We start from the raw sequence: 25,532 nt of genomic DNA, 5'->3' as shown, positions 1-25,532 counted from the left end.
GGGTTACAAACCTTACGGACCCGCACAACCGAAACACTTATTGGCACGAATCCGTCGCCTGTAATCAACTTGCAACTCAAACAACAAGAATGATATAGCTACGAAAGAAAAGGGATATTTTCTCAGGATTTTCAGAAGTCTTGCCGTAAGTATCGAAGGTTTTGTCAGGCGCTGTCTTGCTAACCTCTTTGTTCAACTAGCGCCGCTGTTCAGTCCAGTGTGTCCGGTATACAGGTCAACTATTGTGTCGTATTTTAGCGGACTAGTTTACCGTTTTCAAAGCGTTAGTGGCTTGCAACAGATCTTCGCCGCTGGAAGTATGGCAATCATGGTGTATTAGATAATTAGATGTGATATTTATGTTGGTAAGGTGTCACACTATGTTGTAGAACTTACTGAAAGTGAGATTGTAAGGGTGTGGCTATCGTAATATCTTGATGAAATCATTTCATTTTCATTACAGAAATACATAGGGGCCATCTTCCGTGCATTTACACAAGGCCCATTCGCTATGCGTGCGCAAGCACGTAACACGTACAGAATATGTACAACAGCACACAACACGCTATCCATGCACTAGCACTATTATGTGGCGTGCGGTTTCACTGGCGCTTTTTACGATCGCGATCGTCGCGATGCGATGCGAGGATCTTGCGAAGTTCGCGCGCGCTTGATTCGCACTGCCGTACTGTAAACTATAGCCAGCCAGTTTGGGGACATGGCGAGTTCACACACGTTGTGCTAAGAGTTTGTGTTCGGTTTATGGTACAGTACAATACACAATTAAAGGGATGGTCTGGTATTGGTTGAGGTGAGAATTTAGCTTTTAACTTTTGCGAGATACTTTGAGAACTACTTTATGAATTGTTAAAGAGCATACAATTCTAAGAGGACTTCAAAGTTTATTTGATGATTTTATCATTCAAATCGATTTTGAAATGGCTGAGAAATCCAAAAACAAAAGTGAAAGCGATCCTAAATAAAAGGTGGGTGTCACCTTTTATTATGATTGTTTTGTTTCGGATATCTCACCCATTTCAAAACCGATTTTCATCAAATAAACTTTGAATTCCTCTTTTTATTAGGATTGTATGTCCTTTCATATTTCATGAGATGTTTCTCATTATCTCCAAATGTAATGGTAAAAAAAAAAAACGTTAACTTGAAGACCCATCTCAATAACTGTACCATGCCTTTATACTCTGAACACGCCTACATCGCATACACATGAATAACAGAGCTCAATTTTTCTCATCGAAGAATGTACGTAGTACATGTACACTGTACTAGTAGCAATTAAGAGATTTGGTAAACGAGGGAGAGAAAGAGATAAAAAAAAGCAAATTAACAGCGATTTTATCTGTAGGATAAAGGCAAATGCATGATGGGAAATGAACTGAGTTACATTTAAAGGTATTGGAAAAAAATGAGGAAAAAATGTCCAATCTACATTGTAACTTGTACCGGTAATGGTAGATTAATCTATTCTTAATTAAAGGAGAGAGAATATATATGAAAGATTATATATTTGCTTCTCTTCCCATTAACCTTTAAATATATTCATGATGTGTAACCTTTGATCTAAGTTTTTAATGTGTAGCTCTATTAAAAGTCGTTATCATTTATAAAGGTATGCCTGTGTTAAACTGTTTTTTTTTTTCCTTACTGGATTTGTCTCTAAATAAATAGATCCTATACCTGTATTAAATATCTGTTTAATTGATTAGATTTGATGTGTTTCTTATTTTATACAGTATACATGTAGATGGCCTACAGCAACATAACATATACAATGAAAATCACACTTTCTTCAGATTGATCTTATCTTATTTGACTTTTTTTTTTTGATGATAGCATTAATATAGCCCTATTTTTTAAAGGACAAGTTCACCTTCATTAACATAAGGATTGAGAGAATGTAGCAATATTAGTAGAACACATCATTGAAAGTTTGAGGAAAATCAGACAATCCGTTCAAAAGTTATGAATTTTTGAAGTTTTTGTGCAGTCACCACTGGGTGAGAAGACTACTGCAGTGTATGATGTCACATGCGTACAACAATATAAGGAAAATATAAAGAGAATTTCACAAAATTTCATCTTTTGACAAAAGTACACATTCCCTTGACTCGTTACTGACATATGTTATGGGTAATATTATTCCCATCGCCTTTAGAAAGAGGTAAGTCAAGTGCTCTTTTGTTATGCGAAAAAAATGAAAATATGTTGAATTTTCTTTACATTTTCTTTATACTGTTGTACTCATATGACATCACAAGCCTTAGTAGTCTCCTCATCCAGCGGTTCCAACACAAAAATTGTAAAAATTCATAACTTTTGCATCAATTGTCCGATTTTCCTCAAACTTTCACTGATGTGTTCTACTATTTGCTACATTCTCTCAATCCTTATGTTTATGAAGGTGAACTTGTCCTTTAACTAGGTGAGAAAAGACAATGAAGATGAAGCCAATCAATATTTTTTTTTTTTTTTTGGGGGGGGGGGAGGGGGGGGGGGCTTTTTGGCCCTTATTGAAATCAATACAAATAGCAGCTTTTATGTACTTTTACTGTATGTAAAATATTTCAAACTGTTTCAGGAGTTTTGATACATAACCGTATAGATGGAAACTTATTGTAAAGAAAATGACAGTCCTCTCTAAAAACAAACAAACAAACAATCAAACAAACAAATAAACAAGCAAACACGCAAGACAAAAAACACTTGTCATTAATGACCCTGCCAATACATGACTAAAGCACTGAATTACATGTTCAGTAGTTTGTTTGAAAAAAAAAAAAAAATCAGTCTTGACTGCAAACAGCCTCAATTGACATATTCTGCTCAACACATAATACAGTATGTACAACAATGTGTAAGTCAATCTGAGAGTTTCCAACTTATTTTTTTTTCCTCTCACTTTTTGTTTTCTTCCACCCCCCCCCCCCTCCCCCAAAAAAAGTTTGCCACATTGAAAATATTGTATGTTTTTCTGAAAGTATGGTATTTAGCATGTGCATATACAAATCATGTACTTGTAAATGTGTAATCTTCCAGGTTTAAACCCAAATGCATGTCTGATTTTTGCTTTTAGAATGTTTCCTTCTTTTCTTTTTCTGTGCATGAATTTGTTTCCGGTTTATTTTCTTAGTGAAGTGAAATCCACTCCACACATTTTTGTTTTCATTTTCTTTTCTGTAAATGGAATGAGTATATCAGTTAAAGGGGATGGCTAGTAACTGATCAGTGGGAATCAGTGGGAATGCTGGGGGATGCATGTTCCAATCCTTTTGGGATTCATTTAAGAGTACATTATATCTATTGTTGTGTGAAAATTATAATTTGCTTCAGAGTGGTCTCATATTCAAATAATGTGCAATTTAATGTCTCCAGGTTAGCATGCCTGTACAGTGACGGGGCGATTGTTAACAGGCCATTAAAATTATTAAAACTGCACATTACTGTTATTACTAGCCTTCCCCTTTAAAATCAAGCAAATATACTGTACGAGCTGAAATTTTCGCGGTGGTTTTATTATACCCCCGCCAAACGAAGTTTGAAGGGGGTATATAGGAATCAGCGGACGGTCGGTCGGGCGGTCGGTCGGGCGGGCGGTCGGGCGGTCGGGCGGTCGGGCGGTCGGTCCGTTGCAAATCTTGCGTCGCGAACTACTTCCTCAGTTTTCAACCGATTCCCATAAAACTTGGCACAGATGTGTGCCTTGGGTTGTAGATGTGCAAGACGTATTTTTTGACAGTACCCAAAAGTACGTTGCCATGGTAACGGCATATTATGGGCAAAAATGGGTACAAATCTTGCGTCGCGAACTACTTCCTCAGTTTTCAACCGATTCCCATAAAACTTGGCACAGATGTGTGCCTTGGGTTGTAGATGTGCAAGACGTATTTTTTGACAGTACCCAAAAGTACGTTGCCATGGTAACGGCATATTATGGGCAAAAATGGGTACAAATCTTGCGTCGCGAACTACTTCCTCAGTTTTCAACCGATTCCCATAAAACTTGGCACAGATGTGTGCCTTGGGTTGTAGATGTGCAAGACGTATTTTTTGACAGTACCCAAAAGTACGTTGCCATGGTAACGGCATATTATGGGCAAAAATGGGTACAAATCTTGCGTCGCGAACTCCTCCCGCAGTTTTTGATCAATTTTTATGAAATTAGGTACAGATGTTCATCTGAATATGTTAATGTGCAAGACACATATTTCCGCAGTGGCAAAAAGTGCGTTGCCATGGTAACGGCATGTTATTGGTAAAATATAGGGCAAAATGCTTCATGGCAAAACTGCTTCATCAGTGTTCTTCCAATTCTCATGGAATTCATATTGAATGTTTGTCTTAGGATATAGGTCAGCATGACACATTTCTTGACAGTGACAAAAAGTATGTTGCCATGGTAACAGCTCACATATTATGAGCCAAAATGATGGAAAATTTTGTGTTGCAAACTACTTCCTCAGTTTTTGCCCAATTTCCATGAAACTTGGTACAGATGTGTGCCTTTGGTTGTAGATGTGCAAGACGCATTTTTCGACAGTACCCGAAAGTACGTTGCCATGGCAACGGCATATTAATGGCAGAAGATCAAGGAAAGATCTTGCGGATTTAACTACTTCCTCAGTTTTTTGACCAAAGCTTATGAAATGTTGTTCTGACCAAAGCTTATGAAATGTTGTTTGGCGGGGGTATAACCAGTCGCTGTAGCGACATTTCTAGTTTTCGCAAATTTCGCAAATCTCCTTTGAACAGATAAGCACAGTTAGACCTCACAACCGCGAAATTAACAACACGTGAAAATGTTCTCCTAGTAGCAATTCGCGAAAATATCTGTACGCGAAAATTTCAGCTCGTACAGTAGCAGGCCGTAGAAGTTTCATTAGAATCAGATACATGAACTATGGAAAATTTGAAAGTGTTCGATTTCCCATATTTTCCTAAAAGGGGAATGAAACCTAAATACATATTTATGTACTGTGTCATGGATAAAGTGAATGCACCAGTATTATACATTGTACACTTACAAGTAGTACTGTGAAGGTTGAGGATAATTGCACAATCTGTTCAAAAGTTAATTAAGAATTTGTAAAGTTTTGGTGCTGCCATTACTCAATGAGAAGACTATGTATTAAAAGTTTGTGACATCACCATACAATGTAGGCTTGGTCAACAATATAAAAAATATTCATGATATGGTATACTGTACATATTCATATGATATGATCACACTCTTCTGGCATAATAAAAGCACTTTGCATGTATCTCTTTCAGAAAGCAGGGGGAATAATATTACCCTGAATTGAATACATATCAGTAGCAAGTGGAAGGAATGAATGCTTACACTGTATTTGTTTGCATTCTCTTTTATAACTATCATTGTCCTGCGTTGACAGCTCAAATGTCTGTTGTAGTCTTCTCATCCAGTGAGGATGGCAACAAAACTTTGAACAAAACCGGTAAAAGCTTTTGAGCAGTTGTATGATTTTCTTGTGTTTACAGCATTCACTCAATCCAAGTTTCATTTCATTTCCCTTGAAGACAGTTTAAACTAGAGTTACGGTGTACATGTACTACAGAGTACTTGTTATGTTATTTAGAGGAGATGATTATTGAATGATGTCATCACCTCCTATAAATGTAAGTCTTTACTTGAACTTTACTTTTTGTCAAATAAAGTTCTGTAAGATGTTTTTGTTTTTAATTCTTTGCATCAAATTTTATAGTCACTGCATTAAAGCAGCATGTAGTGACTGTGAATGGGGGAGGATTACAGTAGTTGCTGAATTATAGACAGTCAATGTGACTGTGTGTGTGTGTGTGTGTGTGTTTATAGGGGCATTGCAATTTGTATATCCCCCTTTCTCATTTTTGACAAATTAATGGAGGAAACTTGTTCCATCATTGATCACAATTCGCATAAGATACTATACAGTTCTCAGATGGTAACCTACAATGTACACCGTACATGTATGTACATGTATCATATAATATCATTGTTCTGAGAAAACATATGAAACTTATGAATGAATCAGTGAATGAATTAATTCATTATCCAATGCAAAAACAATCATTGTACATGTTTATAGTCGTATCAGTTATATAAAAAAGCGAGGATAATAGGAACCAGAAAATAGCATGAATGCTAGTCAAGTCTGGCCCCTTACAGTTTATGCAGTTATGAAGTATAATTATTTCTTACTTTATTACGGTTCAGTAATGTGTTACGATTACCAATTAATAATAACTCTAGTACTAAAGAAAGGAAAAAATATCTGATTAAATGAACAGTTTGTGACGTAATCAATCTACTGATAATAATCTCTAATCCATGTACAGCTGTATATCAAAAACATATTAAACAATGTCTATATATAGCGGAAAAAAAATAGTATTTACATTTAAAAAGGTAAAATATATGCTAACAAAATGTCAGGAGTACATTAACTTTCTAACAAAAGTTCTACGACAGCTTTTTAAAAACTTGACCTTGATGGTTTCTTCCTAATTTTGATTGGTAGGTCATTCCAAAAAATTGTGCAGGCAAGGTACAAATGTGTAAGATAAACACTCTTTTCCCAAGCTCGTCTTTACCTTTGGTATATAAAGATTCTCATCTTCTTTTTTCCTTGTACTATATCCATGTTGAATTAATGAACAATATTCTGACAGAGAATGTGGCAAATTCTCATTAATCAAGTCATGTATACATAAAACTACAGATAGATAATCTATGCAGTTGATAAACATCAAGTATCTTAATATCCCTGAATAATGGTCTTGACCTTGTCATGTACGTACTGAATGTTATCACACATACAATATAGTGCCATTTTTTGAATTAATAATATAGAATTAAGATCAACTTTTTTAGCTCCCCCCCCCCCAAACTTCGATACCATGTGTGATATGAGGCTGTATGAATGTCTTATATAGCAAGTACAAAGTTTCGCAGTCGGTATAGGATACCAACCTTTTTGCGTATACATAATTTTAGTTTGGCAATATGACTTTTCCATGTCAAATGTTTATAGATGTCTACTCCAATAAAAGTTGTAACATCTCCTTCATGCAGATCTGTATCCATGATCTGAATTCTGCCTTGCACATTAATTGCCTGTCTACGTCCTCTAATTAGCATGTAATTTGTCTTTGACAAATTTAAATAGTAACTTTATTAACATTACACTAGTCTAGGACTTTCTTTAATTCTGCGGTTACTTCTCTCAAATCTATCTTGTACTTTCCGACTGGAAATGTATGAAATAGATTGGAATCATCGGCAAACAATCTAACAGTAAAGTAGTCACTTGAATGTGGTATTCAAGTCATTAATATACAAAACTTTTCTTTCTTTATTATCTGATTTAATGAGACTTTAAAAAACTTCTTTTTGCTTCATTTTACTGAATATTCATTTTCAATCTTATGGCCTCAACAAAGATTGGATTTTCACTTCAGATAGATAGGCAATTAGGACTGCATACAGTATACATGTATCTGTGTTCTTATCAAGGTTTTACAAAGGAATTCTTTGATGCTTGAAAAATACTGTGCGACATTTGTAATCCTTGCTTAACTTCAAACTGTTACAATATTCTTTAAAAAAAAATGTTTGTTGAAAGTGTCAAAGTGTAGAATACAAATAAACAGAACTTACAAGAAGCATAATGTGATTTTCAGTGCATGTACATTAGCTGTACATATATGTACCGTATTGTGAATTTAACACCATGAAATATAACAAAGATAGGTAGATAAATTTTATATTATTTAGATGCTAGTGAATACAAAATGTGTACAGTGTTCTCTCAGAATTTTTGGTATTCTGTCTGATTTTTTTTTTCTATTATTTAAGCCAAAAAGTGAAAATAAAATCAAAAAACAACAAATGCTGCATATTCAGTTGTAAACATTTACAGCTGTATACCCACACATAAAAATGTTACTGCCTTGGCCTCCTATTTTTATTTCATCCATCATATTTTCTCTATCTTTAGTATAATAGTTCCACTTCAAGTACAAAATGTGTACAAAAATATACATTTGTAATATCCCGTTGTTGTGGTCATAACCGCTGTAGGCCTACAGCTGTAGAACGCAGATTCCTGTTTCCTTGTTGATATCATTTTTCTGTTATTTCTGCATATTGACTCACCAAGTTTCAGTTTGAATCTGAGAGCAAAATATTGATTTAATGAAAAAGTTTTTGTAATTTAAAACTCAGTGAGAAGATATCTCATTTTTCATGTCACATCTGGTACCATCAGTCTGACTACATGTAGAGTCACTCTTAGATCTGTGTGTCAATGTCTTGCCATAGGGATTCACACGTGCACACATTATAACAAAGGATATGACACTATTACATGACTCTTCATACACTCTACAATCCGTACATGCACTTTTGATAAATGGTCTGTCTATTCATAATGTACAAGAGAAATGAATGCAGGGAATATGTACAGATTATATACGGCATGTGTATGCAGCTTCATTCTCTGAGATCACTGACTTCTTTCTGTACAATTTTTCGTCAACCTAAAAAAAAAAAACACACACAAAAAAACCCTCATTTGTAATTTAACTCATTTTTAACTCATGTATGCAACGTTACTTTTTCTATAGAGGGAGGAAATTAGACAGTGAATGAAAATATAAATACACTGATTGTGGTTCTGAAGAAGACCTGGGTCCCTTTTCATAAAAAGTTGATATGACAGCAACTCTTGCTGAAATGGCAATTGTCATGGTAATGACAAGAATCCAGCTTCCTGATTGGCTGTTGCTATTATGGGAAGTTACCATTTCATTTCCTATTAACATCTTTTATGAATAAAAAATTGAAATGCTGTATAGTTGTACATTGTGTACTGTGTACATTTTGTGGCCATAATAAGCTTGAATGGTAACAGCAACATACAAACCGATACAACCTTACAAGGTAAGGACAAGTTCACCTTCATACATTACAGTGTACATGCATACACTGTCATGTGCATATGGATTGAGATAATGCAGCAATATAAGGAGAAGACATCAGTGAGAGTTTGAGGGAAATCGGACAGTCCGTTCAAAAGTTATGAACTTTTAAAATTTCTGTGCAGTCACTGCTGGATAGGAAGAGTACAGTATAAACTACAGAATTTTAATGATGTCACATGTATAGAACAATATTTAAGGAAAATATTATCCACAAAATTTCATTTTTTGACAAAAAGTGCCCATTCCTTCAACTTATAACTGACATTATGCTATGGGTAATAATATTCTGTCTGCCTTCTGAAAGAGGCAAGTCATCTGCTCTTTTATTCCTAGAGAAAAGTGAAAATATGTTGAATTTTTAAAATATTATCTTTTCAAAACAAATGTCATCACAGGCTGTAGTACATGTAGTGTTCACATCCAGCGATCGTGGAACTCATACTTCAAAAATTCATAATTGTCCAATTTTCCTCAAACTTTAACTAATGTGCTACTAAGTACAGTACATGTAGGCCCTACTAATACTGCTGCATTCTCTCAATCCGCATGTAGAACTAGTACATGAAGAAGATTAACTCGTCCTTTAAAAATTTGCAATACAATGTACAGCAACACAACTGCACATCAAACAGGCAGAGCCAGTAGGGCCTATTGTATGCATCAGAAAAGAATATAACATGAGAAAAGAATACCATTGTCTTCTCTTGAGCAAATTGTTATGCATTTTTTTTCCTTTTTTTTGTATTTTTTTGTTTTGTTTTGTCTTTTAGGGATTATGAAGTCTTCTTTATTGGTAATTTGAATGGATGTGTTTGTTGGAATATTAAGTGCCCAAGAAAACAAATGACATAAAAGGCTACAAAATAATGTATGTATGGTACATTGTACAGTTGTACAGGTGTCTAGTAGTGGTATTATACTGGAATGCTATAGGACACTAACTTCCCTTTATGCCAGTCACCGACAGACCATTCAAGTGCGATGCCTCTGTCGGTACCGCGTGAACCGACAGACGCATTCAGTCCTGTCCTCCTGTGGTTTTTGTTCAGTGAGAGATTTCCATTCAATGGTGGGACAGAAAAAGACAAGTACATTGTGCATGGCAGTGGGAGAGCTTTCAAAGTTCTTTTGTATATAGGCAACATTTACAATTATTGTAATAAGTTTGTACGTTGGCTTAGTGCTAAAGTACACCTACAATGCGGAACATTTCTCTCTCTCTCTCTCTCTCTCTCTCTCTCTCTCACTTTGTTCATTCTTCTGCTTTGGAGTTTTTCTGTGTGGAAATATTGCAGATATGATGTACCTAGTACTATTTTTTTTTTTTTTTTTTTTTTTTTTGGGGGGGGGGGGGAGTTTTCATGTACAATTCATCAAAACAATTCAACCAGACGCATGCAAACAAAATCTCCAGACAGGAATGCAGTTTGTCGGTTTCGCAAGTTTTTGTTGGCGTGGCGAGCATTATGTGCACATTCAGTGAGGTGTAGATCGATGTTCATTGCTCGGCTGTGGGCGTGCTTAAAGGACAAGTTCACCTTCGTAGTCATTTGGGTTGAGTAAAAGCAGCAATATTAGTAGAACACATCAGTGAGAGTTTGAGGAAAATCGGACAATCCATTCAAAGGTTATGAATTTTTGAAGTTGCTACTGAGTCACAGCTGGATGAGAAGACTACTGTAGCTTGTGATGTCACATGTGTACAACAAGATAAGGAAAGAATAAAGAAAATTCAACATACACTGTATTTCCACTTTCCTCGCATAACAAATGAACACTCGACTTCTCTCTTTCACAAGGCAGGGGGAATAATATTACCCTTAACATACGTCAATAGCAAGTCGAAGAAGTGTGCACTTTATTCAAAAAGCGAAGTTTTGTGAAATTCTCTTTTTATTTTCCTTACATTGTATATCGTTGTACGTATGTGACATTCATTGTAGTAGTCTTCTCACCCAGCAGTGACTGTAAAGGTACTTTAAAAATTCATAACTTTTGAACGGATTGTCCGATTTTCCCAAAACTTTCACTGATGTGTTCTACTAATATTGTTGAATTCACTCAATCCACATATAATACAAGAAGGTGGACTTGTCCTTTAAAGGGAGAAGGAGGGAGTATGTGAGAGATTTTACGATCTGCAAGGTATTTTGAAAAAAAAAAAAAAAGAAGAGATGGTAATGATCAAAGAATTGTATGGAAATGGTTGGTTCCACACTTTGGGCATGAACAAAGCAATATGTAACCTGTACCAGCGCATATCAGTGAGCTTTGTTTCTTCTTTGTGAGAAAATTTTTATCCAAGATCTTCTTGCCGAAGATCAAAGTGCACAGGAGGGAATAATAGAAGACGTTTTTAAAAAGAACCATGTTTCACATGCAGAAATGTTTTTGTCTTATTTTGCATGAAATGTGACCTTGCAGAGTAGTTTGCTTTAATAGTTATAAATATCAATTTTCATTTGGCGCTCAATATTAAGGAATTTGAGTCTTTCTGTTGTAGCCTTTCAGATTAAAAGTTAAAACTAATTCTTGAAGTAGTGCAAATAATCACACTCAAAACTAGAGGAGCACTTCAGGAGAGCAGACCTCCACCAAGCAGCCATGGTTTGAATTTTGTCATTTCGTAGGACCTATAAGCAGTATCTTCAACACAAACTTAGAGGGAAAGGGACATATCAGGGATCTACACAATGTATTTCAGAGGCAAGTTTGGTGAAGATTTGATCATCCATTGTTGAGTTATTGAGAGATCAATCTTATTTCGTTGACTTTTATGACCCTGTGACCTTTGACCTCATGATCTTCAAATTTAGTTGTTGTTTTTTTTCTTTCTCAGCTTCATTATTAACACACCCTGCAAGTTTGGTGAAAATTTAATCATCCATTCTTGAGTTTTGGGGAGATTACAGCTTACACTGTACTTTAATGTCTTGTCCTTTATGACCCCTATGAAATATGATATGATCATAAATTCTAGTACTTCATTGCAACTGATTGACAAATTGCCCTACATCGACGGAAGAAATTCATGAATTTGAATTCTGGTACTGTTGATAAACATCACAGGAATGCATTTGGCGTTACAGGTTGGTGCATCAAGTTTAGGCTCGAGCTTGCTGAATATAGTTGACATGGTGGCATCAAACATTTCTCTTAATTTCCTTAAAGGTAGGGGATATCTTTTACAGACCTCCCAAAATGCAGCAAAACATTAAATATGAACCTCAGGGGACTTGTTTAGGCCACTGCTGAGAAATTTGGAAGTCAACAGTTATCTACAATTTGAATAATGCACAAAACTCAACTACTCAGTAGTTCTGTGTGTCAGCCACACTTGAGCCTTTTTGTTGCAGTCTTCTGTATTTTTTTATCTATAAACACAAATCTAAAAGTATAAGAGCTGATGTAATAACATATGGAGTGTGTGGCAAGAATGTATATAGAAATGTTTGTAAGTATTGATGAACTTTCTTCACAAAATATACATGATGGACACACATGCAGTGCATGGGTCTGCAAAGGTAGCCTAGTAATGTACTGGAATTTACGGTGAGCCCCGAAAAAAATTCAATTCAAAATCTAACGGTCAATAAAAATGTACTAAATGTTACCTTCCACTTTCAATACTTTATGAGAGTTTCTAAAATGATACTCTCTTCAACATACCACTGTATTTATACAACTCTTCATTTGAGGCATACAAATGGGATTCCCTACCTTTAAAGACATTAATGGTTGAACTGCTGTAAAGGGAAACTCATTATTATACAAAAAGAATGAAACCAAAGAAAACAGAATTGCAAAGGCTAGGAATTAAAATTCAAAATAAATTTTATGTACATCTACTGAAAAATGTACTGTATAAAATGAGTTTGTGGTGTGAACTGTATTTACTACATTCCACTGAAAAATGACCAGTTGTAATAACCATCAATTCAGAAAAAAGTTTTGATTACAATGTGTCTTTCATTTTGAGTGGTGTCAGGGGCTCTGCTTTTCTTTTTACTGCTTATGCAGACTGATATTGGGTAATCTGGAAGAACTATCTGGAGGAAGGCCATTTTGAAAGGCATCGCAAACGGCGCCATGGCGGGTGAGCCTCGCTACACCATTGAGCAAATAGAACTCCTGAGGAGATTGGTGCGCACAGGGCTGACCAAAGATGAAATCATCCATGCGTGCGACACCATGGCCAAGCTGGACACGGAGCTGGGACCCCTCCCACCCCGAGTGGAACAGCCCATTGTGACATCGGCCGCCTCACCGCCAATCAGCAGCTACCAGGCCCAGCAGCAGCTGACGGTGACCAACAGGAACTCCGCCCTGGATGGCAGCGGGCTGGGCCAGGAGGAAGGATCGCCCGGCGGCAGGACCTCCCTGGTAACGCTGCTCTCCTCCATGGGTAGCCATACCTACCAGGAGAATGGAGACGGTCGCCTAGGGATGGATGAAATCAGCGTGTCCAATGAGGAAGTGGAAGCACTCTTCCGGTGAGACAGTTACCACTCTTTGAATCTTCAGTAGACCATGAAAGAAAGTTTGGAAGTGATGACAACAATATTTTGTTTGTGCATTCTCTTCTGCACTTTTCTTTCACAAGGGTTGATGCTTCATCCTCATGTACAATCATATGAAGTTCAAGGATTATGTTCAAATAGAGTTTAAAAGTGCATCTGATTCTTGCTTAATATCACCAGAAAAAAGAATTACTGCAGAGGCTGATTTTTTCATGTAGAGATATTTTTGCGAATGAGGTCACAGACATTTTTGCGAGATGTTGTTTTCGTGAATTGACACAAGGCCTTCATAAGCACACTCTTACACCATTGTACCTTAGCGCAATGGTGACATTTCTGCATCTTATTCAAATTCATGAATTTCTTCCGTCGAGATGTAAACATCTCGACGGAAGAAATTCATGAATTTGAATAACAAAGCAGTACCCGCTGCATGCTATAAGGATTAGAACCAACACTTGCTGTCGGGCGAAAGCTCGGTGGTCTAGTGGAGATGACGCCTGTCCGGTGATCAGGAGGTCGTAGGTTCGAATCCTGCTCGAGTATGTACGCCCATGATTTTTTATCATGGCTACTACTAAAAAACACTGATCAATTCAGTGCTTATTTACGTCGATGTAGGGCAATTTGTCAATCAGTTGCAATTTCTGCATCTTGTTTTACAAATTCACGGTCCAACTGTGATTTGCGAAATTCACAAAAATTAAACCCCCACAAAAATAACAAGTTATACAGTAGGGCCTACTATTTATGAGATTATCAAATTTGTTATACATTGTAAGGGTACTGTAAATCAAGCACTACCAAGTACCAACTATGCAGAATGCTTACAGTGTGCATGAACCTGTTCTTTGCTTGCCATACATGTTTACAAGTTAATCCACAGTGTGTGGGAACAAATGCACTGGGTCTCACAGCTACAATGTATAAGAATAATTGTACCCTGGAGATGATAGGCTCTATGTTTATCGTGATTACAAAGATTCCCTGGATTTCAAAATTGACTAGTTTCAGTTTGAATTTCAGTTTCATATTTTGCTTACATTGTTGACATACAAATTAAAGCATTATGAAAAGTTAACTTGTATGGTGTTCATCAAAATATAGATAAGATTATAGAGTACTTCAAGACTACTCATAATAAATGTAGTTATGTGCATTGTACAGGTGTACACATTGCAATTGTATTTTAAGGTATAGGTTTAGCAGACCATCAATATTCAGTGTGCTATTCTAACTGGGATAACAGCCTTGGGGTGATATAATGTCTCATAATTCTTGTCTTTTCTTCTTAGCTCTTTGAAGGAACAAACACTTAAAGGTCCTGTTTACCTTTGGAAGCAGTGATTTGAAAAATATTCAAGATATCACATTTGATGCAAATGTGTAGGTCAGTGGTATCACAAAACATCCTACCATATAAAATTTTTGCAATAAAGCCTAAAATAAAAGGAAATATCACTACTTTTCTCAATAAACCATAACTGTAGATGGTTTACATGTAGTCCGCAAACATTTTTTATCATAACTATTGTTCACATTTTGTACATTTGGCAATACTTTACATTGATTATACTGATTACATTTTTCAAATTTGGTTGTTTCTATCCCTAATTCACATTTTAGAACTATTTTGAAGCACTAATGCTGGGTTTTGTTTCATCTGCAAATGATAAATTATGCTTAAATTACAAAGGGATAGGCCCACAATAATGACTTGAACATCAATTCTGTTTAGTAACATTAAACCAACAAAGACAACACAAAGGTAATAAAGAGGCAGAGACAGATATGAGGGGACATAGAATTACTATTCAAATCTATCTTTATCAGAAAAATGTTGCATCATTATAGCATCCAAAATGTCACAAGCTTTCCTCGCACCTGGAACTGAAGCAAACTTAACCTTTCAGACTTTATTCCGTTTTTTTTTCTTCAGGTGACAGATTATCTCTAGTCTTAACCTTGTGATTGTTTTGTTATGAATAGGTCAGGTTATGTTTTATTTATTTTTCTTTTTATTCTAGTTCTCGTGTGCTGAGGCATACCATGTCAGAGACTTCATTTGTGTGTATGTATCCGTCTTATGATTAATGTACAAACTCAACAGACAATTCTAAATTGTTCACTTTAATCCATGCAGTACCAGTCTCCTGTTAACTTGTGCTTGGCTGTATGACGACTGTGTGCCTCCATGCTGACTTTTGGTCTTCAATTACAACTATACTTAAAGGGGTAGTACAGTTTCGGTTGAGATGGGGCTACTGGTTTCCATCTTTTAAAAATGATATTTGAGATTATAAGAAACCTTTTACAAAATATGAAATAACATAATGATTATGAGTGGAATTTTAAAAGTTCATTTGATGAAAATTGGTTTTGAAATGGCTGAGATATCTAAAACAAATTAATCCTTATAAAAGGTGGGACCACCCACCTTTTATCAGGATCACTTTGTTGTACTGTGTTTTTGGATATCTCAGCCATTTAAAGACCAGCTTTAATCGAATGAACTTAGAATTCCTTATAGAATTTCATAAAGTAGTGTGTGAGCATCCTGCAAAAAGTTAAAGGCTGAATCCTCATTTTGACCGATACTATACCATCCCTTTAATTTGCATAAGTCATTCCTTCTTCACCCAGGAAAGGGCACATGAATGTGAAGGAGGACATCAAGGAATTCCTGAACCTGAATCGTCTCTCCCAGAACCAGATCGCCCAGGCGACAGGTATCAGCCAGAGCTACATCTCCCAGTTTCTGCTCCACGGCTACGTGATGAGGCGCAGCACCCAGGCCATGCTCTACCGCTGGTATCTGGCCAAACGGAAAGAGCTGGAGGCACTAGGTACAGCACTCCCTAATAATTCTTTCTTTCTTTAAATAGTCTGTTGGAGACAAGTCCCAAGAATACTTGGGCAGGTATCCATGGGAAATGTGTGTTATGGCAAAACCAGTCCGTCCGCATCAGGTTAATGCTATATATGTTTCCTTCCTCTTGCCATGCCTTCACAGTACATGAAATACGTGTCACATTACAGTGTATGTACAGAGATGCCAAATATACCTCTCTCTTTTTGGCAATATTTTGTACTGTTTCTTGCCAAAAAATACTTCAGGTTTCATGGAAGTTACTATTGTTCCCAAATTGTATTTCTGCGTATGACTGATGTATTGCAGGAAAAATAAACATACTACTTTCCACCAAATACATGTATAATGCCTCTTCAGTCCTCAGAATACTTCAATAATGCTGACTCATGCAAGGTTGGCACTCATGCATACAGAACAAAAGAAGAACAACAGACTGATTAATGTAAATATTGCTGTCTGTTCAGGATTGCTGAATAGTCTCCAGGACCAAGATGGGCAGCCATCTCCCCAGCAACACATCATCTCCCAGCACCACCGGCGGTCGACTGCCCGCTACCTGCCCTACCAGTCGCCCTCGCAGACTGCCAACACCCAGGTGGTGTCGGGGAAGAGGCGGGAGCGCTTCGTCTGGAAGGACAACTGTCTGAAGGTGCTGGAGGCGTACTTCAAGAAGAACCCCTACCCCAACGACCTGGAGCGGGTACGCCTCTCCGACACCTGTAACGCCATGCAGCAGATCCCGGGTGAGCTACACTTATGCCCTGGTAGAACGCAGTGCTATAGTTCCCCGAAGCAAAAAGTCAAACCCACATTCAAGTTGACAATGATAGTTATTGATAATCTAATAAACGGAACAGTAGGAGTTTACAGGTGCTTTGTTGTTTTTTTTTAAATCAAATGAGAGTGAGGGAAATTTGAAGTTTTTCCTGTACTTGTGAAACACTCTTGGCAGTCACAATCATGTCTTGAAATTAAACACTGTGATAGTGCTGTTGTCTTACAACTCTCTATTTGGTTCAAAGACAAAGAAATATAGTTTGAAGTTTTTGTTGGTTTATTCTGCAACCGTGACCCCTTCCCCTTTACAGATTGTCAATACAGCAATGCTGCATTACTGACAATTAAATTGATATGGTGGATATTATCAAAGCAAACGAACACTAAACCTAAAATTTTGTATGGAAGTAAATGAGAGACTTATGAGATCACAATGTGATCTCTTTATGTGTCTGAAACTGAAACTGATTACTCAGTTCTGTGAATGCAGGTTATCTTTCAAAACTTTTAAATATTCTGACTGACTTTAGTGAAATTTTCCCCCATTCTGTTTGCTTGATTTTACTGTTTATGTTACATCCAGACGACTAGACCTTGATCTCAATCTCAATCATGGGTTGCATTTTCACTCAAATGTTTTTTTTTTTCCACTTGCCAGTGTGCTTATCACAGACACCATAAGTATGGGATGGACTATGGGTTCACCACTGGAGACACTTTCTGTCATCCCATGATTTTATGTATAAAGTTGGTGTTCACATGTGAATGACCCTATATTTTTCTCCACTTTTTTTTTTTTTTTCAATGCAGGACAAGACATCGCAGAGCACAACAGAGTAAATCCCAGCAAGGTGTACAATTGGTTTGCCAACAGGCGGAAAGACGCAAACCGCAAGAAGAGAATGGGTAAGTACGATGTCCCCGCACCAGAGCATTTTACGGTCAAATCCTTGATCACAATGGTCAAGGACAATCCCCTGATTGGTCAGCTTGGAAGTACATTTAGCATCAACTTAAATTGTCTAGGCTCTGCACTGAAGGTTGTCTTATGCGATATATTAAATCTTGGGGTTGCCAGGGGTCAAAGATCACTGATAGTTAAAGATCAGTTCTCAAAATCAATGGTCAAGGCCTACGATCTTCATAATCTATGTATAGATGAAGGGACATAACTTTGGTGGAATATAGTGATCAGCTGAGAAGGTGGAGAAATCCCAGGCAACTGTGTGCTGGAGTCAAGTTTATGGAATCGACCAGTTTGCAGTTTGGGAAGGTCCAAGTGACCGCAAAGTTTAATCCATCAAATCCAAACAGAGGGATACGCAAAGCTGGATATCACCCACTGACATAATTCTGCTTGCTCTTATGTTAGCAAGCTGCCTTGAATGTTTAGCTGCAAATATATTTTCTTTTACGGAAAAAAAAAGAAAGAAAAGAGTCATGAAACAAATGGGAAATTTCATGTTTTTTTTTTTCAGTATTTCTAGAACATTGTTTTTGTAGACTAGTGTGACTATAGGTACAAATGTATGTCTATGTGGACTTTTCTTTTTCATTTCTTAAAACCACTTTACAATGTACATGCTCTTTACTTCAAACTCCAATCATGTCTAAAAGGATGATGCTACTGCTTTGAAAGTTGGTATTAGTCATGAATAGAATGTGTTGTGACAGTATGTCAGCGTAATCTAATAATCCTTTCGTGGTGGTTGCTTTAGAGCTTACATCCTGTTTTTTGTCCCATTCATTGCACGCAGCACAGCTTTAATAGCGAGATTAAGCACTTGAACAGACCCTAAACTTCAGAGCCTCTTTTGTCAGTGAACACCATTTCAGAGCATGTACTTTCTTTACATTATTTAGACATGTTAAGAAAGTCCATTTGAATTGAGTTATGTACATCATTTTAAAGCTGAGAGTCTGCTCTTCCAGAATCTGCCCTTAACTGAGAATCTATTCCTGGTGACGTTTTGGTGGTTTTTGTGATGCAGAGTCACATATGTGTGTATTGATATTCAAATCCATTGACACATGTAGGTTTATAGATCAATGTGTCAGTCATTCAAGACCCCACTAATCATGTATCTAATGAAACAAATTACAAATTTACTTAACACCTGAATGAAATGACTGGATGAGAAATACAAATTATGCACTGTAAAGACAGTAACAATTTTAATATTAAAGTGTGATATCAAGTTCTAGTACTCATAAATCGTGATTGTGTACCGTATGATAGTTCAACATTTTCTCCTGATTCATTGTTTCCAGCGGCAGAATCTCTTGCTGCTAGGGGAGCCTCCCATGACGACGATTCTCTTCCAGATGCCGTGGAGTACATCGAAGACTCCAGCACAGATTTGACCCACGAGGGAGACATGTCAGGTTGGTGTGTGTCTTGAGGGAATAATGACAATAAAAAGTTCCTGTACCTTTTTTCCTAAAATAAAATTACAATGGGACCCTCTGCAGAGATAACTTTAAAAATCTTTAAAAATCATGAATCAATCCAAATACAATTTCAGAGTATGACACTATAAGTTTTAATATATTACCCACATCTTACCGAAAACCCCATCCCATCTGCTTCAGTGGTCAAAGAGAAATTAGGATTTTAGTTGAGCATGTCAGGAATCCTGTCCCTCCAAGTTCTGTCCATTGTGTTTGCACATTAATATGCAGTCCCAAGAGCATCCAAGTGCTAACCTTGGAAGAATCAGACCCATGACCTGCTTTCCAACAATTCACATTTCTCTGTGACCACTTAACCAAAATATTTTTAGACCATGAAATAGCATTGAGACAGTTTAATCATATTGGAAGTTATCAATGCAAAAATCCGATTGCATTTTTTTTTTTTTTTTTTTTTTTTGGGGGGGGTGGGGGGTGGGGGACATACTTTATGTAGTTGTTGTATGTAGCACCTCTTCCCTGTGTGCTGTGTTGTACAAAGTACTTTCCAACACATTGTTATCTCATTACGGCATGACAAGAACATCTCTAAACATGAACTTGCCATTATGAATGTTTATACAAGAAGCAGGAACTACATGATGCATATTAAGAGCAAAATGATACCCTTCATCATTATCATGAGGAACGCATCTGAAGGCTTTAATAAAACTATGCTACCAGACGGTGGTTGCTCAGACATTTATACAACAAGGGATTATTAACTGGCAGATAAGCAGATTGGCTGGTAAGACAATCTTACTCAGGCTTTCCGTAGATAGACTGAATTTCTTATGATAATTTGGATCAACACCTTCAGTGCATTTACCCCACTTACATGGAAGCCCCTCATCTTGACTGCTATTTCTTTCATTTCTCGTTTTGCATACTTCATATTGCATTAAGTTACAATGTTGAAACAGATTTTTATCTAATATTGATAGATCATTCTGTACATTTTATGAGAGAGGGAAGTGTGGATAAAGTGATCACAGGGAGTCTAGTGTTATGACGGATTTTGAACCCTGGACATTACGATAGAAAGTCTGGTGTGCAATCCACTAGACCATTCTCACTCAAATTGGACTGCTGACCTCATGAAGAAGTGATGCTGAATTCGTTCTTTATTGTCTTTGAGAGATTCAGGTTAGGCCCCAGTATGTAGTTTTGTGTGTGCCCTGCATAGGCAAAGACAAGTAGTTTGTGACAGTGATGATAATGCTCATTGGTAATGTTCAGCAGAAAACAAATTTGCTCTGGAAAAGTGTCATAGAATGGTGGTGAACCAAGATTGTGCACCAAAATTCATAGCAAATGGCAGCAGTGTGTTTCCATCAAACTGCACTGCTGTTCTGGATTACTTATGTATACTGTGTGGATTAGGGTGCTACAGAGGAACCTCATCACAACATGTGTCTTGGGAAGACCAAAATTTCTTCTTTATATTGGGTATCTTGTTACATCAGGGATAGGAACAGAGCTCGTAATATGAGCGTATCATGTCAGGTTTCTTGCTGTATCCTGCCTCGTTATAACAAGTTTTCACTGTATTAAGACCTCGAAAGGGAGTTTTACTCATAGCTGTAGCTATGGAGTTGGACCATCAAAACAAAATGTGGGCCTACTTGTATATGTAGACCCTGTATTGTGAATGCTGCAGTTTTTTTTACTACAGTTTTGGGCAGGAAAGAAGATTAATCACCCATGAGTCCTGACTTCTTTGTAAATGTTTTCTCAAATTGGTCTTTCCAGGTGACCTCGACGACGACCCCAATGGAGGCATCGGGAACCACATGGAGTCAGGGGTCAACGACCCCCACCAGGACCCAACAGAGGTCGCCAACCAGCTGGTAGAGGTCAACAACTCCATCATGACGTTGATGAAGGCGGTGGAGGAGCGTCATGACGAGACCACCATCAAGACTGAGGCAGACACGTGAGGGCGCTGTGCACAGAGGGGCGACGTCCCAACGCTGAATTCACCAAACCGCTGACAATCGGTCACGTAGGCTGCAAAAAAAGAAGATATATTCTGTATGTCGTAGATAAATTTACTTCCAAAGACATAGAGGTTGTTACCTTTGTAGAATTTCATTCACATATGTAAAAAAAAAAAAAAGAAAAGAAAAAGAAAAAGAAATGATGTTGCGGTGATGATAACGGGATACAAAGCAGTGTATGGCTAAGAATGAATAACCTTTGAAACAATAATTACATGCAGTTGAATTTCTGAAAATGCTGGCGAAAGCAAGAAAAAAGACGTGCTATGTACTATCAGCTGAGAAATATCCAAAGTGAAATATGAAGTAGACATATTACAGTATACCACTGGTGTGAGAGTAAAGGAAATGAAAGGTGTTGTAAGTTCTGTATGAATCTCTTCCACAGATTTTGGCCAATTTTATTTTGGCTCTCAATCATTGTCATGTCTTGCCCCTATCCTATGTTAAGTTGTTTATACATGTAGCTTATTGCTGCTTATCGTTTAATAGCTCATGTCATTAAAAAGTCGATAAAGATAGTTTATTCCATTCCAATATAAAATCATGCTGGTCACTATGTGCACCCAAACACCTACCACACATGTCAATTTTTATGTTGTTTAAAATATATTTCTTCTTTTTCTTTCTATTTTGAATGAAGGAAGAAATGTTATTCCATCATGTGTTCCTATTTTTGTGACCATCTGTTGATATTGAAATATTTTAAGTTAATGACAGAGGTATTCTTTTTTTTTTTTGTTGTTGCAAAATTTACTTTCATTTGTTATGGTATATTGAGCTCTGAAGTTAGCAGGTACATGTATGATTTACTGTGCAAAAGACTTTTGTTTAAAAGTAGCAAAGCCTGTCTTGCAACCTCAGACTGTGCAGCAAGTCATTTTGAGATTATATTTTGACTGAACTTAAATAAATGGCACGAGAATTGTACACTTTCCTTTTAGAGATTGCGCAGAAAGAATTTAGCTGTGATATGAGAGAGTTACAGACGGCTATGCTTCCATTTTTTATATAACTCAGGGTCCCTACAAACATACTCATCCACTTGCCCCTGGACAACCCAACTTTGCCACTGGGCATGCAAGCAAGTTGTATACTAGCCCAGCAGGGCAACTACAAATGATAACTCCTGTAATGGAATATATACTGTACTTGCCTTTAGACGGATGATTGCCATACATTACAAATCGGGATGAGACCAAACTTTGTGGCACTTGGTATGGAACAAGTTATACATTGTATTTGATTATGTAACTGCTGTTACACTTGTATGCCAACGTACACCCATTATTGATAGGTTCATCAAAGCGCATTCTAAATTTTGCTGCCGTCATAGATTGCATGGCAAGTTTGCATATCATATGTTCCATTTTACAGAATTTGCAGTATTACTAGAGTACTGTAGACTTAGGAGTGTGTTTTGTAAAGTTATTTTTTTTTTCTTGTTGTTTTTTTAAAAGTCATGATAGTTTATTTCTTTGTTTGCTTTTACGAGCAGCAACAATGTTTTGGAAGAGCAATGTCCATCAGTTGTGAGCGTTTGGAGCAGTAAATATTGGGGCTCTTGTCCAAAATTAAGGAATTGCCTAAGGCTCAAATGGAAAATACAAAGTGTAGATGCCAACATACCTGTGCATGGCCACTTTATTATTAGTCTTCTCAAAGGCAAACTCTTTTTTCTTTTCTTTTTTTTAAATAGAAATAACCAAAGTCTCTATAAATTTTGCCCAATATATATTGTGCAACAACAACAATTAACCACCATGCAAAATATCATTGCCTCTCTCTCTCTCTCCCTTTCTTTGTCTTTTTCTACCCAAATTTGCATCTCCTCAAGATACGTTCATTCTGTGTGTTCAGTCAAGCCTTCAACAATATTCAGATTAATCAATGTATTAGTAACTGATATATAGATCCAAAGTCAATACAGTTATGTAGTTGCAGAACCAAAGATTTTGTCACATCAGCGGCATAGTTTTCAAAGAAATCTAGTGCACACACCTTGATTTTATGTGTAAAAACATTTTTTGCTCAGTTATCAAATTATACACAGTATGCAATTACGTGTACATTGTAGGATACACAACACCAATATGACAGTTAGTGAGGTTATTACCTATCAAGTTGCATATAAAGAATATACTGTAGTTTTATGCAGTGTAATTTGCTGTTTTCAATTTTTTTTTTTTTTTTTGAGCTTACTGATCATTGCAAAATCAATAACTCTAAAAAATATTGTCTCCTGTATCACACAGACGCGTTGTCTATTTTGTCCAGAATGGGAAAGGCAAATCCATTTCTTTTATCCTGAAAGTGGTTAGGTTTGGTTTCTCTTCCTGTCGTCGTTTTTTTTTTTTTTTTTTTGACAGTGAATTCAACGGCTTTCAGAATTAACCTACAAGTCCAACTCCACAAAAAATATCATGCTCGGGGAAATATACATGCATGGCATAATACTATTAGTGTTGGAGAATATTTTGTTCGTCATGTGCCTAGCGACAGGACAGGCATGAACTTTGGCCCTAACTCAAGTATACTCCACTTTACTTTGATAAGAAAACAATGATAGAACAAACAAAATTATTATAATCTCTTTTTGATTGCACACATGCTTTTGTGAAGGAGCGACTGCAAACACAATCACAAAGGGTATGATCATGACACTTTCCAAGAATAAAAATAGGAAATTATTCTTTTTATTTGATAGTCGATGACTTATTAACAACGACTCTTTATTTAACTGAGAAAAATTTCTTTGCTTTAATTTAATAAGAAAATGTAGTAAGGATCTGTGGGTATGTGGGAGTTTTGTAAGGCTGTGACATCATAACACCTTCCTATTGGCATATATATGTGACCTCGACTGATTTTCTGAGGGCATATAGAATGTTTAGATTCGAAAATTATTGTTGCAAATTGAGTTTGGGTATTAAAAAAGAGTCTCTCCCTTCTGGTAGCCTGATTTTTTTTTTTTTTTTTTTTTTTTTTGTGCCATTTTCCAATCAAGGGTCAAAGTTACTCCTCCCCCTTCTACATGAAGAATCTCCAAAATGAACCCTTAGAGAGACAATGGTCTTGTTGGGCTTGCCGTGATAGCACTGATAGAACCAAATGTAAGAAGGTCGCTATCACTTGCAGCCATATCACAGAATTCGTAGCACTGCATGATGTTCACTTGTCATGGATTTGTCGTGAAGGTACAAGTAGATATTCTGCAATTTTGTGTTTGTTTTATAGTTTTGTGTTTTTCTGTTGGCCTTGGTATTCACAAAGTAGAGAGATTTCATGCACTCGTGAGCAATACAAGTTTTATATTTCCCATGCTATGCATGGTATGCCTTGGTTTGTATGTCAGTTTGTAATATGATACTTTGTATAAATTATAATACACACTCTATCACAGCTGTAGGACCTATATGTATTGAGGCTTCTTTGTTTCTTAGGATTTTTTTTTCATATGAAATAGGTCAGCAAGGGTGTACAATCAGCACATCAACCACATTATATTAAATACATTGTAGTTCCAAAAAACAAAAACAAAAGAAGAATGGTTGGTCTGACACATTTGCTGAATGATCCCCACTATCCTTGAAGAGGTCAGGCCAGCTTTGGAGACTGCTAGTTACAGTATTGATGGTGTATAACATAAGGCCTATGAGTAGTCTTGCGCACTTCCATTGACTGAAATACACAGTTGGCTAACTGCTAGTCTTATTACAAGGGTGTCATTGTAATATCTTGAAATGAGTATTTTGAGTGGGTGATCCGTATAAAGCGGGCCAGTGGGATGTAAATAAAATGACGATGATTTGGTTGTAGCTTCTCTGGTCCAGATGTTGGAGGTCAGAGAGGGTAGAGGTTGGATGGGGATAGAAGCCAGCACTGAGGTAGATTCAGAGTTAAAGAGAAGGT

General features: G+C 36.7%; 1 protein-coding gene across 2 annotated transcripts; it reads left to right on the top strand.

Moving 5' to 3' along the window:
- The first annotated feature begins 21 nt into the window (after positions 1 to 21).
- On the top strand, positions 22 to 22,285 carry LOC140234054 (homeobox-containing protein 1-like). Of its 2 annotated transcripts, none has more exons than XM_072314136.1 (7): positions 22 to 145; positions 13,021 to 13,493; positions 16,164 to 16,366; positions 16,857 to 17,135; positions 17,980 to 18,075; positions 19,441 to 19,558; positions 21,373 to 21,486. In XM_072314136.1, the coding sequence occupies exons 2-7, from the start codon at positions 13,090 to 13,092 to the stop codon at positions 21,374 to 21,376; spliced, it is 1,104 nt and encodes a 367-aa protein (XP_072170237.1). In that variant the 5' UTR covers positions 22 to 145; positions 13,021 to 13,089; the 3' UTR covers positions 21,377 to 21,486. The 2 variants fall into 2 exon arrangements, with proteins under 2 accessions (XP_072170237.1, XP_072170236.1); XM_072314135.1 differs by having other exon boundaries at positions 24 to 145; positions 19,441 to 19,554; positions 21,373 to 22,285.
- The last annotated feature ends 3,247 nt before the right edge of the window (positions 22,286 to 25,532 follow it).

This window comes from Diadema setosum, chromosome 10 (genome assembly GCF_964275005.1).
Source record: "Diadema setosum chromosome 10, eeDiaSeto1, whole genome shotgun sequence".
NCBI lineage: Eukaryota > Metazoa > Echinodermata > Echinoidea > Diadematoida > Diadematidae > Diadema > Diadema setosum.
This window is presented reverse-complemented; position numbering and strand designations above follow the sequence as displayed.